The 14,031-nt window shown below is 43.6% G+C and overlaps 2 protein-coding genes across 3 annotated transcripts in view; one reads left to right on the top strand and one right to left on the bottom strand.

Moving 5' to 3' along the window:
• The window catches only part of EFCAB14 (EF-hand calcium binding domain 14), a 45,258-nt gene extending 38,879 nt beyond the window's left edge, over window positions 1-6,379 (bottom strand). Inside the window, exons 1-2 of one of the 2 annotated variants that reach the window (XM_037827303.1) lie at window positions 5,174-6,379; window positions 3,607-3,755 (exon numbers count right to left, since the gene is read on the bottom strand). In XM_037827303.1, the coding sequence (XP_037683231.1) occupies window positions 3,607-3,755; window positions 5,174-5,355 (331 nt within the window). In that variant the 5' untranslated portion in view covers window positions 5,356-6,379. The remainder of the gene's footprint in view (window positions 1-3,606; window positions 3,756-5,173) is intronic. The other variant, XM_037827304.1, reaches the window with a different exon arrangement.
• LOC119514079 (very-long-chain enoyl-CoA reductase-like) lies at window positions 5,861-13,234 on the top strand. Its single transcript, XM_037809644.1, is given in 4 exon segments — window positions 5,861-6,014; window positions 6,171-6,415; window positions 12,432-12,831; window positions 12,834-13,234. Coding segments are annotated over 4 exon segments (1,200 nt in total).
• Window positions 13,235-14,031: the final 797 nt, after the last annotated feature.

Genomic DNA, 14,031 nt, shown 5'->3' with positions numbered 1-14,031 from the left:
ATGATTACTAATTCATATTCTTTCTAGAGGGAAAGCAACTCATCTAAAATTTAGTATGTTAACCCTCAAATGAACTTGCCTAGTTCTTCTGATTTCCTAGTTCTTTTTCCTGATCTTTGAGATCAGGAAATGGAGATATCTGCATCCACCTTTTCAGATAGAACATATAATGCTGATAGCAATATTTTACATTTATATAATGCTTTTACAGTTTTCAATAAACTGTTATGTAACTATTATTCAACAACTTGTTATTGAGCCTCCTCCATGTGCCCAGTCCTGCACTAGGCACCAGTGTATACAAAAGACCCTGAAGCTCTTCGCCTAGTGGGGAGTGAGGTGTGGTCACAGAATTACTATACAGTGTGACAGAAGTTATAACAGAGGAATGAATGCATAAATACAATTTTATATTTTATGGATGGGAAAAGAAAGGCTCAGAAAGAAAAAGTAACTTGTCTCAGGTTTTACAGTTAGTAATGAGCAAGCCAGGATTCAAATCTTCTGCTTCTAGAAACAGTACTCTTTGTAGTATATTCCAGCTGTCAGAGAAGCTTATACCCTAATGCCCTCATTAGCACAAGACTGTTTTTAAGTTCTGTACTAAATGATCCAACTGCTTTTATTTTTTCACTAGACTGTTGTATTTCTCTAAACTTGCCTGTATGACCAGAAAAAAATGCCTGATTTATTAACACTTTACTTCTTCCAAATTCTTTCCTTTAACTCTAGTGTTTCATAGTTGAGTAACAGAGAGGGATGGTTGGGAGTAGTGTCTTCCTTAGAATAACTGTGTGGAGTTTTTTTTGAAGTTCCTGGTTCTGGAAAAAGAACACTGAGCTAAGAGTCTAAAGCTAGCCAGTACTTTTACCTTAAAGATCAAATTACTCCTTGACCACAAGAAAAATACCAACCTTATCTGCTTTGCTTTCTATTTCAGATATTTCAGCAATACCTCATCCTTTCCTCACAAGTGTCTTGGAAATTTAATTGAAATGAAGAACAAGGGGCTCTGAATTTCTCAAAAAGGTATTAAAGAACAAAACAGGTTATCTTATTTGAGTCAATGACTTCTGTTCTCTTGAAGAAACAAATGAAAATTAACTTATTGAAATATATTTAAGCATAATTCAAAGGAAGATTATCTAAGTATAACAAGATTGACCCTGTTTAGTTAAGATCCTGGTTTTTACAAAACACTCTTGAAATGTGGCCCACAATGGTTCAGCCTATGGGCTGACGACATCCCAGGCGCCCTTCCTCTCCCTACATCAGGAAGTCCCACTTACAGACATCACAGCTGCTGGCATTTCTATTGCAGCAAACCAAAACCAACAAGGCAGCCGACTGACACTTCCACATCTGCTTCACTCAGCTGGCGGACAAATGTAGTCAGAGTGCCAGGGGAATGTTGCTCAGTGGTAGAGAGCAGGTCTCACAGGCCAGGGTATAATGCCCGGCATCTCCTGAATATAGTGTTTCCAAGGATTGGTATTAACAAGCGCTCAATAAATATTTGTTGACTGATTGATTGCCATGGCTATTACACATACTACGTTTCAAATACACATTTCCAAACAAAGAAATTCCCTGGAAAGCTCAGTTAACGTATAAATTACATGGGTATCCTGTAAACACAGGCACAGAGCAGTCAGACAAAGGAATCTCTGGAGGGCAGAACTGTGCAATGCTTTGAAATTTATAAATAAATAATTGCTATATGTGATCAAAACAAACTACAGCACAAGCCCAGGAGGCCCAACTAATTACAGAGAGATGATGGCATAGACAGGTGCCTTCAGTGGTTACTTACAAGTTAAACATTGGTTCTGAGAACCTCATTCCCAAGTTATGATCACTACTTACATCACAAAGAAAGCACGAGCCTTAAAAACACCTTGCAATATTGCTAAGGACAACAATTAAGGGGTAAAAATAACTTGAGTACAAATTTCATTCTTTCTTACACTGTCCTCTGATTCAACCAGTTGACAGAACATAAAGGACAAGAATGATTCTGCCAGAGAACTGTGACTTACCTAGTCCCATTCCCTGAATCAGAAGCTCATAAGAAAACCAAAGTCAGTGTTTCAACACTTTTCAAGCAACATCACTGAGAATGTCATTAACACATTAACTAAGGATTAGCTGTCCCTAGGTCAAATTCAGAACTTGAATAACTGCAGGCAGCAAAGAGAAGCTGGGGTGAAGGAAAAGCTGGGATGTTACAATTTCCTAGGCTTGAAAAGGGAAGCAAGGAAACAACTCTAGCTCTAGTTCTGGGACCAGATTTTTTCATGACCTTGAGAAAGCCTTGTGGTCAGGTTCCTGGTGTGCTAATGCTGTTAAGGTTAGAGTATTTGTGATTAATCTGAAACTGGTTCCTTAGCTTAGAAAATTGACCCTTGAAATCTAGAATCAAATATCTCAGTGGTGTGTTACAGAAGGAAGGTATTTAGGTTAACCTGGTTGAAACTGCTATTTAAACAGACCTTTCAGAAAAATTAGTTTGGATGTGTAAAATAAAACTTTATAATTTAGAATACATAAAACTCTTCAACTGGAAAAAAAAAAAAGTCCCTTAAACTTTAAAACTGAACCATGAGACAAATATGTCTGCTGGTTGCATTATGTATAAGGTAGGCTCTGCTAGGGCAATTGTAGCTTTTCAGGAATATGTAATTTAGTTCAAAGAATCACAAAAGTTTCCTAAAACTTTAAAATAACACTCAATGGTATTTAAAGTATTTTTCTTGAAACAGATAATGTCACAAATACAAGCACAGGCAAGGAGAGGAGAGAAATTGATTAGCTGTAGCTCTAAACTTGAAAACTGATTCTCAGAAAAACAGCTCCTCCAGTATTCCTACCAAACTTCTTCAGAATACTGACCCAAGTTGATCTCAAACAGATCTGTGGGCACTTGGAGAAATGTCTGCAGGCTTACAAAGTCACTGGGAACAGTGATGCAGTTATAGTATGGTTAGAAACACGAATCTGGATAGCTGGGGTGTAGGAAGACCAGGTACAAATCTCAGCGCTGCCATATTTAATTACTGAAAAGTTACTTAATTTTTCCGAGTTCCAGTTTTCTGAGAGCATGATAATAATTAAAAATAGTACGCATCTCACAGGATTGTTTTGGGGATAAAAGGATTTATTTGTGACATGGCACAGAGTAAGCAATCAATAATTGTTAGGTACTATATTATTACCCATTTCTATGTTCCTACACTGTTTTTCTTAAGGAGGAAATTATATCTCAGACACTCCCACATTCTTTCTTAAACAGCCCTATAGTACTGTCACTGCCACTTTATACTTGGGGAAGTTCAGACCACAGATGGAGGATGACCTAGACTCTCGACTCCTGGACCTTAGCTCTTCCTTTTTGCACTCTAAGCATTAGCTGCAATGCCATTATTTCAGGTGCTATTTGTCCTGGAGGGACATAAGCACTGTTTTTTGTTTGTGGGTTTAAAACCAAATAAATGTTACAGAATTCAAGCTGAATGGAATATATAATTGCTTCAGCAGCATGGTCCACTTTGTCCTAGAATGCAGAAAAGACTCCAAGATTATACTTCAAGAAATATAACCACTTACTTGTTCTAAATTTTTCCTTGAGAGCATCCAGATCCTCCTTGAGAGCAACTTGCATCCACACCAAGCCAACACAGGCCATGACACAGGCCGCAAGGATGACAAAAGCACAGAGGGGATAACAGATTTTGCAGCATCGTACATAGTGTCCCCTGATCATAACAACAAATTCAATCATGAGTACAAAAGTAACTATGAGATCAGTTTTATTAGAAATGGTATGCATGTGTGGCCATATAATTATCTTCTCTAATGAACAACTAGCTGATTTACCAGGGGACATAGTGTAATGCACTTATGTCTGAATAACAGGTTGAAAATATGACTTACGAAGAGTTCATCTATTGGTTACGAAGGTTTCAAACTTCGCATGAAACGGGGAGTTCCTGCGACCCACAGGAAGTACCCGTGTGCACTGCAGTGCACTGTTATCACCATCAATTTAGGAGGGAGGTCTTTGGAGACAAGTTCACGTTAGAAAACTATCAAGACCAGCGCTTCTCTGCAACTCTGTCACCGTACTGGAATTTACCTATCTATCCATCTGTCTCTTTTAAACACATACTCACTCCCTTCAGGGATGGTGTTTCAGTTTATTGAAACTTCATAAACTTTTCAGCAAGTTTTACTGCAAATGGAATGAAAGAAAGAAGATCTGTAGGGTTAAGTGGACAACTGGTGCACTCTAGCTTATTAGCTCAGAAGGAAAGAAACACAGAAAGGGGCTAGATTTCACACCAAAATTCAAGGTCTAAACTAACCCAGTATGGTGACAATTCCAGGATTAATGCTTCATCAGACCTTCCCACTCCAAACCCAGGAGATTCTTCACTACCTAATCTGACAAAGCTCATTAGAAAACCAATTTTTCAAATAAAAAGGATGCAGATATTCTAAACAATAGATGCAGTCTCTTTTAGCATTCCAACCTACCTCACTCTTGTTTCCACATCCTCAGCAGAATCCTCTTTTCTTTTAGTATGCTCTGAGAGGGTTCAAGGCCCCCTTCAACCCTTCCTCATCCCAAGCCTCAATTCCTAATGTCCTCAAAATTTACTGCTTGATTTGTTCAGTTGGCCATTCCAATTAAAAGTGGTTTGGGAAAAAGGTGCCTCTTCTTCTTTTCTCCCATTCTCCATCTACTCTCAAGCCTCATCTTCCTGCAGTATGTCCCTCACCATATTCCCCCATCAAGATTCAGACTCATCAAGAGTGCAAAAAATAAATAATCTGTAGTCTAAGGTCCCTATTTTGCTCAGGTTATTTCAAAGGCCTAGTCCTACTCTGCTAATATCAATTTGGTCTCCTTGGGCTCTTGGTACATTCTCCAAGTCAATGATTCCACCCTAGATTCTGTGCTCTTCTTTCTACACTTAGAGATAGATCTCTAACTTATCCTTCATTTAGGATCTGTACTCATCTCTCCCTAACACCTTTTTTCCCTCTTTGCCTTCCAGTGGTCTACATCCATTTTTCTTTCTAAGGACTCCCTTCTTCCCTTAAATTTGTCCCTTGGTAGTATAAGGGGATGTGTTTTTCCTATCCCACCCCTAACTACTGCATCACTCACTTGACAAAGCGAGAGCGATTTCCAGCTACACCAAATTCCTCTTCCTCCTCTGAGCTGGACTCAGAGTCTGAGTCAGGGGGCTCAGTGCGAAGCAGGCGATGACCAGAGCCTTTCTTGGGCTTCTTTCTTCGGCTGTCTGCAGCCAGGCCGATCAATGCGTTGAGTTCTTTGCGCTTTTTCATCTTCTTGTGTGGGGTGAGTGGAGCACCCACTCCTGAGCTGCCAGGTTCGTACCCGACACCCAATTCTCTTGTTGCTTTGGAGTTGCCTTCCAGGGTGGACAATCCTGGGCCAGAGCCCTCCAGTCAGTCCCACCCAGGGGTGGGACTGACCAGAACCGCTGAGGGCTGGAGATTGGAGCCCAGAGAAAACTAGAACTCAGATGGTGGGGGAGTTCACATAGAGGTAGCCAGGAGGTTGGTATTTAAATGGATAAGACCCTGGGCATGGAGTGTCAGTTAAGAAGCTGGAAAAGGAGCAATCTTTTATCTTCCAAAGGAGTAAAACAAACAAACAAACAAACAAAAAAAACCAAAGAGCCAAATCAAGAATGAGAGATTCTCAGCCCTGATAAGTAGGTAAAATTTCTAAGGGATGTTCCAGGAGCTGGAGAAAGACACAAAGATAGGTGTTTTGGATAGCTGGGGCCGGGTTTCCAAAGGAGAAGAAAAAGAAACTTGTTCCTGAATGGGGGGAAGGGGAGAAGTGCAGGGTGAGGCAGTGGGAACGAGTCAGTCCTTCCCTGGCAGGAGAAGTGGCAGCAGGAGGAAGCAAGCGCCCAGCCACTGCAACCCCAACACAGCCCTGGGCGCCGAGAAAATGCCCGGGCTTGGTAGCTCAGGTATGAGATGATCACCGTCCTCCGGTCCCCGCCCTGAGTCTGAAGGAAGCCCGAGAAGGAAGATGTAGAATCAGGCTCGGGCGGCTGCTGTCTGGGCCAGGAGGGGCGCGATACTGAGGCTCAGCCCACCTGAAGAGCTCCTGCCCAAGGTTTGAGGTGTTCCGGCACCGGCGACTTTCGGCAACTCACACGCGCCGCCCCCACCCCAGCCGCGACTCCAGGCCCTGCTCCGGCTCCGGCCGCGGCTGTTCCTGATGTGCTGGTGGCGACGGCGGCGGCAGCGGCGCCGGCCGCGGGCTCCAGACCCGGGCCATCGCTTTGGCCCCAGCTCACTTCCTCCTTGGCAGTGGCCGCCGGCGCCGCCTGCCAGTAAACCGCGCTTCCATTGGTCGCCCGCCTGGGTGACGTCACGCCGAAGCGCGCGTGTTGTTGGGAAGGCGGGGCGTTAAAGGGGCCCTGGCTCTAGCGTGGGTTGGGGTCCGCACGCCGCTTAGCAGAGGCCCTGCCCCCGGGAGGGCCACCTCGTACCAGCACCTCTCCTGAGCCCGGGCGTGGGGCGGGGCAAGCGGTGCACCCAGGTGCTTGACCTGCTTCGAAAGTTCATTAGCCGCTCAGGCCGTCAATTGTGAGCGGTATTATCTGGCCTAGAGGCCCCACCCCTCTGACTCGCAGGCTGTTTATCAAAAGTTTAGGCGTGTTTCACAAATGACCCGGCTGAACATATTCATTCTTGAAATAAATATTATTTGATACCTTACTATGTGCCCGGAGCGGTTCTGGCCCTGGAGAATAGAGCAGTGAACAAAACAATCACTGTCTGCCATGTAACATTTGGGACATACTTAAAAATTATACGCTGTTTATCTAAAATTCAAATTAACTGACAACCTGTATTTTATATACCAACACTATACCTGCAGCTTACACTCTAGTGGGAGGAAAAGACAACAAGCAAACATATTAAATGTCAAGAGGTCATAAATGTTATGAGGAAAGTCGAAACTTGATAAGGGGATGGGGAGTGCCTCTGTGATAAGGGGTCATTTGATCAGACCTGAAAGACGCTCTGAGGGAGCCAACTGTGCAAAGGCCTTGAGGAAGGAGTGACCCGGAAGCCCTGGTGTGGTTGAACTTGAAGGAGCAAAGAAGGCGCTAAGAAATGAGGTCAGAGAAATATCAGGGACCAGATCCTGTAGGGCCTTAAGACCACTATAAGGACTCTAGGAAACCACTGGGGGCTTTAAGCTGAGAGGAGACATGCTCCACCTTAGTTTTAAAAGATCGCTCGGGCTACTGTGTGGAAAAGAAGAGGGTGGGCAGGAGACCAGCTTGGAGACTATTGCAACAGTCCAGGTCGAGGTGATGATGACAGCCCAGGGTGGCAGTAGTGGAGGTGATGAACATTCTAGATGCTTTTGAAGGTTTAGCTAACAATATTTTTCTGATGGATTAGATGAAAAGGTATGAAAGGCATGGATGACTCCAGGGTTTGGGGATGGAACAACTGGAAGTATGGAATTGTGATTCCTGGGATGGGGAAGAGCAAGTACCGGTGGGGAGGAATTAAAAGTTCAGTTGTGAACTAAACTTGAGAAGCCAATTTGATATCCAAATGGAGATGCCAAGTAGGTTGTTGTGTTTATATTGGGAATTCTAGGCAGAGGTTGGGGCCTGATACGTAAGATGGTATAGAGATGTAAATGGTATTTAAAGCAAATTGCACTGAGCTACTTTGAAGAAAATCACTTAGAATAATTTTTATATCTACATTCTTAGTGTGGCAAACACACTGTCTTTGTCCTAGGGACTTCAACCCAAAGCTTGGGCCCATGTCTTATCTTGTAGTCCCTGTGTGTAGCTCAGAAGCAGTTACCTAGTAACAGTGATCCAACAAATATGTGATTACTACATAAGTGGGCAGAGTGGTATAGAAGTATGGGTGGAGTTTGGGAATCAAGAGATCTGGAATTATAGCATGCCTTTAATACTGACTTTGACGCTGTGGAAGCCATTTATCTTCTCTGAGCCTCAGTTTCCTCCTCTGTGAAATAGGAATAAAGGCACCTGTTTCATGAGACAGACAAATGAGAAAGTGCTTTTGAAGCCCCAAATCATGATATAGGTGTTCCGTTCCATTTTTATTTGTCCCCTTTTGTCTCTAAAGCCCACTGCCTAATTCAGTATCCACTAACCACGTACGACAATTTAAAATTACATTTAACAATTAAAATTAAATAAAATTTTAAATTCGATTCCTCAGTCGCACTGGCTGTATTTGTATGTGTATGTGTGTGTGTGTGATGCACATATATCAACTTTATTTAGATTTAATTTACATATAATGAAATGCACCTGTTTTAAGAATATAGTTTCATGAGTTTTGACAAATATATACACCCACATGTACTCCAGTACAATCAAGATTTAGAACTTTTCCAGCATCCCAAAAAACTCTCTTATGCCTGTTTTTTAAAAACGTTCTTAATGCAATTTTATTGAGATATATTCACATACCAGATAATCATTCAGTGTACAATCAGTGTTCACAGTATCATCATATAGTTGGTCATTCATCACCACAATCAATTTTTGAACATTTTCATTACTCCAAAAAAATAAAAATGAGAATAAAAATAAAAAAGGAACACCCCAAACATCCCATACCCCTTATCCCCACCCCCATTATTTATTTATTTTTTGTCTTTGTTTTCTTACTCATCTGTCCATACACTGGATAAAGGGAGTGTCAGTCACAAGGTTTTCACAATTACACAATCACACCTTAAGAGTTCTATAGTTATACAATCATCTTCAAGAGCCAAGGCTACTTGGTCTCTGGAACTTCGGGTATCTGTGTGACACCTAAGACTCAGAGCCAGAGTTAAGCAGCTATGAATGTCAGTATTACCCCATACAGCAACTGTTAAAAAAGCTGAAAATGAGTTCAGACTTCATTAGAGATATGAATGCAGTGGTTCTAGTTAGGACCAAGGCAAATCAGACTAAAGGATAAAGGACAATATTGACAGTGTCTTAAAACTTCAACTTCTGGTTGAGACCAAAGGAAGAGCTGTTTATTTGGTGCAAAATCTGTATATTCTATAGCACACTATATAATTTAACTGGTATGGGTAGTTTATTCAAACACCATAATTACATGGAACTTTGAATAGGGAATGAGATCTGATTGGTTTGTACAGGTTAGTGTGAAGCCCCAATATATCCCAAAGTAATTTGGGCAGAGAAAAAAAAAATTATTTGCAAAGCATCCTTGAGGGACTAGGGGAAAATGTGGAACTACTAAACTTCCCCACCTAGGGAATTACTAATATTCTCACAAGCACTGAGAAGTCCAAGTCCTCAATTTTGGGGCTTGCCCTTATGAAGCTTATTATTTTACAAAGGAGAGGCTAAGCCTACTTACAATTGTGCCTAAAAGTCACCCCCAGAGGACCTCTTTTGTTGCTCAGATGTGGCCTGTCTCTCTAAGCCAACTCGGCAGGTAAACTCACTGCCCTCCCTGCTACATGGGACATGACTCCTAGGGTGTAAATCTCCCTGGCAACGTGGGACACGACTCTGAGGGATGAGCCTGGACCCAGCATGGAGAGATTGAGAAAGCCCTCTTGACCAAAAGGGGAAAGAGAAATGAAACAAAGTTTCAGTAGCTGAGAGATTTCAAATGGAGTGGAGAGTTCATTCTGGAGGTTATTCTTATGTATTATATAGATATCCCTTTTTAGTTTTTAGTGTATTGGAATAGCTGTAAGGAAATACCCGAAACTGTTGAACTGCCACCCAGTGGCCTTGATTCTTGAAGACTATTATATAACTATGCAGCTTACACGGTATGACTCTGTGATTGTGAAAGCCTTGTGGTTCATACTCCCTTTATGCAGTGTATGGACAGATGAATAGAAAAATGGGGCAAAAATTAAATGACTAATAGGAGGGATGAGGGGGATGGTATGTTCTGGGTGTTCTTTTTTACTTGTACTTTTATTCTTATTTTTATTTTTTGGAGTAATGAAAATGCTCAAAAATTGATTGTGGTGATGAATGCAAAACTATATGATGGTACTATAAACAACTAATTGTACACTGTGGATGATTGTATGGTATGTGACTGTATCTCAATAAAATTGAATTTTAAAAAAAGAGTCAAGGCTGCTGGATTATAGTTCAACAGACTCAGGTATTTCCTTCTAGCTATTCCAATACACTAAAAACTAAGAAGGGGTATCTTTATAATGCATAAGAATAACCTCCAGAATGACTTCTTGACTCTATTTGAAATCTCTCAGGTCGTGAAACTCTATTTTGTTTCATTTCTCTTCCTTCTTTTGGTTCAAGAAGGCTTTCTCAATCCTACAATGCCACACTGGCCATGTTTTAAGTGATCAATAGCCATGTGTGACTGGTGGCTACAATATTGGACAACATAGAATGGAACATTTTTATCATGACAAAGAGTTTTATTGGACAGCCCTGCACTAGAGCTTCCCTGAAGGACTGGGGAGGGACAGGAGAGGGTTTGGGGTGATGAGAGGTGATGGAGTTGGGTGCCTCACAGAGAAGGGGTGAAGTGCCTCTGTGTTAAGGTTATATATGATCAGAGATCTGAAAGAAGTGAGAAAGTAAAGTGCACAAACGCTATGGGGCTGAGGACTTAGAGCCTGGGGGACAGATAGTTCTGCTCTGTCAGGAACTATTTCACAAACACATCCTATGGTCACCAGCAGTCTCAAGCAAGAGAGGTGGCTGGTCTTGGGCCCCAATTCCCACTGTTGGGAAGGCCTCCACAGTGGGTTGTGTATGCAGTTCTCCTGTGTGTTGATGCCACACCCTCAACAAAGGAGCAGGGACCTCCACGGAACCCTGGGGGTGGGGCAGGGCCAAGGATGCGTCACCAGCAGCAGTGAATTCCAGTTAGCTCTACCCTTCCCTCTCCATAGCTGGAGAGCTTCCACAGGAATGGCCCGTGGACTAGTCATGCGTAAGGAGACTGGAAGAGTGGAAGGAAGAGCTAAGGGAAGTCTTCTGCCAGATCTATCTCTTGGTCTCTCTGTCTATCCATTTGTCTATCCTGTCTTGGGTAAACATCCCACAGGATGCTGAGTCACAAACCTGCTGGCCAGGTGTTTCTATTCTTTCGTTGCTCTTGGATTCTCTCTGGCCTCTTCCCTAAGATCTGGGACCTCAAAGCCAGGGATTGAGCCCGCTCCTCGGAGGTGTGGCTACTGCATGGAGTGATCCACGTTGCCCCCCACATCAGGATTCCCCAAGGGTGTGACCCATCTTCTCATTCGGGGATGCCATAATATGACCTTGTGCCTATGAAGTCCTGTCAACCTTTTCAAAACTTGCCCGAAATGCAGTGGGGTGTAAGGAAAGAGCCTATGTTAACTTGGGCAAGTCATTTCACAGATCTGGTGCTTCCACTTTCCTGCCTGTAAAATGGGGATAAATTATCAACTCTGTCCAGCTTTCTGCTCAGGGTTGTTGGGAGTGGAGGCAGACATGAATGTGCTTTGTACATTGTAAAGTGTCAGGCAGGTTGGGTAATGGTTGTCTGCTGAGTCCTCCCAGAAGCTCTGCGGGCAAGGTGGGCAAAGATGACTTCCCAATGCTCAAACTCACATACTGTGTTAGTGGCAAAGCCAAATTTTGAGTCCCTTTGCTACCTTGGAAAAGTCCATGGAGAATTTTCACTTGGGAAAACTGAGGCACAGATTGGGGGCAAACTTGCCCAGGGTCATGGTAAAAAATTGGATCTAATTCTCCTAAATCCTGGGCTGAAGCTCTTTCTTTAAGATCACAGAGTTCTCTCTCATCTGGGAGCTATATTTGTGTTTAAACACTGCCACCTGACAGCTGTGTGATCTTGGGCAAATTACTGAGCCTCTCTGGGCCTCAGTTTCCACTTTTATAAAATGGTGGTAATAATAGTACCCAGGGGCAGTCACATAATTTGCGAGGCTGGGTGCAAAATGAAAATGCAGGACTTCTTGTTCAAAACGCAGGGAGACCACCACACCCCCATGTCCCCAGGCCTGTTTTTCCTCCAGGTGGAGCCCCATGCCACCATTGCCAAGATCAAGAACTTTTCACCTTGGGAAAGCTATGTGGATCACACTCCCCTTTGTCCAGTATATGGATGGATGAGTAGAAAAATGGGAGGAAAAAAAAAAAAAACCTAAACTAAAGGAAGAATGGGAGGGTGGCAATTTGGGTGTTCTGTTTTTACACTTGTTTTTTTTTATTCTTGCTTTCACTTTTCCTGGTACAAGGAAAATGTTAAAAAAAATAGATCTGGGTGATGAACTACTATATGATGGTAATGTGATCAGTGGATTATATACTTTGGATGATTGTATGGTATGTGAATAAATCTTAATAAAAAAATTAAAAAAAAAGAAGCTTTTCACCAAATCCCGCCTTCAGTGGTACCCCGCCCTCCAGTCCCCCCGCCTGGACCCCAAGGATGAGGATGTCCTGCAGAAGCTGCCCATGAGGACCACCACCACGCTCTACTTCCGGGACCTGGGGGCCCAGATCAGCTGGGTGATGATCTTCCTGACCGAGTTCGCGGGGCTCCTTTTCATCTACCTGCTCTTCCACTTCCACATGCCCTTCATCTATGGCTGCAAACACGACTTCACGTCCAATGGGCACCTCGCCTGCACCTGCCACTCATTCCACTACATCAAGCGCCTGCTGGAGACGGTCTTTGTGCACCGCTTCTCCCACGGCACCATGCCGCTGCAGAACATCTTCAAGAACTGTACTTACTACTGGGGCTTCGCTGCTTGGATGGCCTAGACATCAAGCACCCGCTCTACATACCTCCCACTTATGGAGCTCAGCAGGTTAAGCTGGCGCTGGCCATCTTTGTGATCTGCCAGCTCGGCAACTTCTGCATCCACATGGCTCTCTGGAACCTGCAGCCAGCGGGGTCCAAGGCCAGGAAGATCCCATACCCCACCAAGAACCCCTTCACCTGGCTCTTTCTGCTGGTGTCCTGCCCCAGCTACACCTATGAGGTAGGCTCCTGGATCGGCTTTGCCATCAGGACGCAGTGCCTCCCAGTGGCCCTCTTCTCCCTGGTGGGCTTCACCCAAATGACCATCTGGGCCAAAGGCAAGCAACGCAGCTACCTGATGGAATTCCTCACTACCCACCCCTCCCCTGCACTCACCCATCATCCCTTCCTGCTCTGAGCCCTCTACCCAGGGTCCTGGGCCAGGCCCTCGAGCTCAGTGTTGTTCTCGGGGAGGAGGGGCTACAACTTCCACTCCTGGCAATAAAATCTGCTTCCCCCCCTCCAAAAAAAAAAAAAAAAAAAAAAAGCAGGGAGAAAGCTTTTCCCTTTCAAGAACAGTTTCTCTCTTGACCTGTCATGGCTGTCATGGCATTTTTTTATTTTCTATTTATATTGCTCTCCTTGAGCTCGGTGATGCTGATTGGGTGAGTGCAGACACTTACAGGTGCCTGGGGCCCTCTCCCATGACTTGACATGCATACCTGACCCCCATCCACTCTGCACCTGTGTCCAGGACCCCCTTGGGATGGAGGGTGACAGTAGTTTCTGGGTGGGATGGAGGAATGAATGGGCAGCCCTGACCACCCCCAGGTGGTGGGCGGTGGCAAGAAGCAGGACCGTGTGCGAGTCAAGGTTCCATGTCCCTTGCTCCACTGCTCCAACCATCTTCACTTACAAAACACAGGTTCGAAGATAAAATTATTCGGAATCTCAAGACGGCAACTACAGAGCATGAAACCTCAAATGTGTGGGCTGCTTCTGAACATGGGAGTTCCATGTGATTGCACCAGTCATGCACCTATAAAGCCTGCCCCGATAGTACCAGCTTCGTGGAGTAGCTACAAAAAGTAATGTGCCTGACACAGTAAATGCTATTTGTTCCATCGAATGTGATAATTCATTATTAAATGTGATTTATTACACATTTATTAAATGTGATTTCGTTGATGACCAAGTACTTTTCTGTGGCAATGC

Source organism: Choloepus didactylus, chromosome 2 (assembly GCF_015220235.1).
Source record: "Choloepus didactylus isolate mChoDid1 chromosome 2, mChoDid1.pri, whole genome shotgun sequence".
Classification (NCBI taxonomy): domain Eukaryota; kingdom Metazoa; phylum Chordata; class Mammalia; order Pilosa; family Megalonychidae; genus Choloepus; species Choloepus didactylus.
Note: the sequence above shows the minus strand (reverse complement) of the source record. Positions and strands in the feature narration are given on the sequence as shown.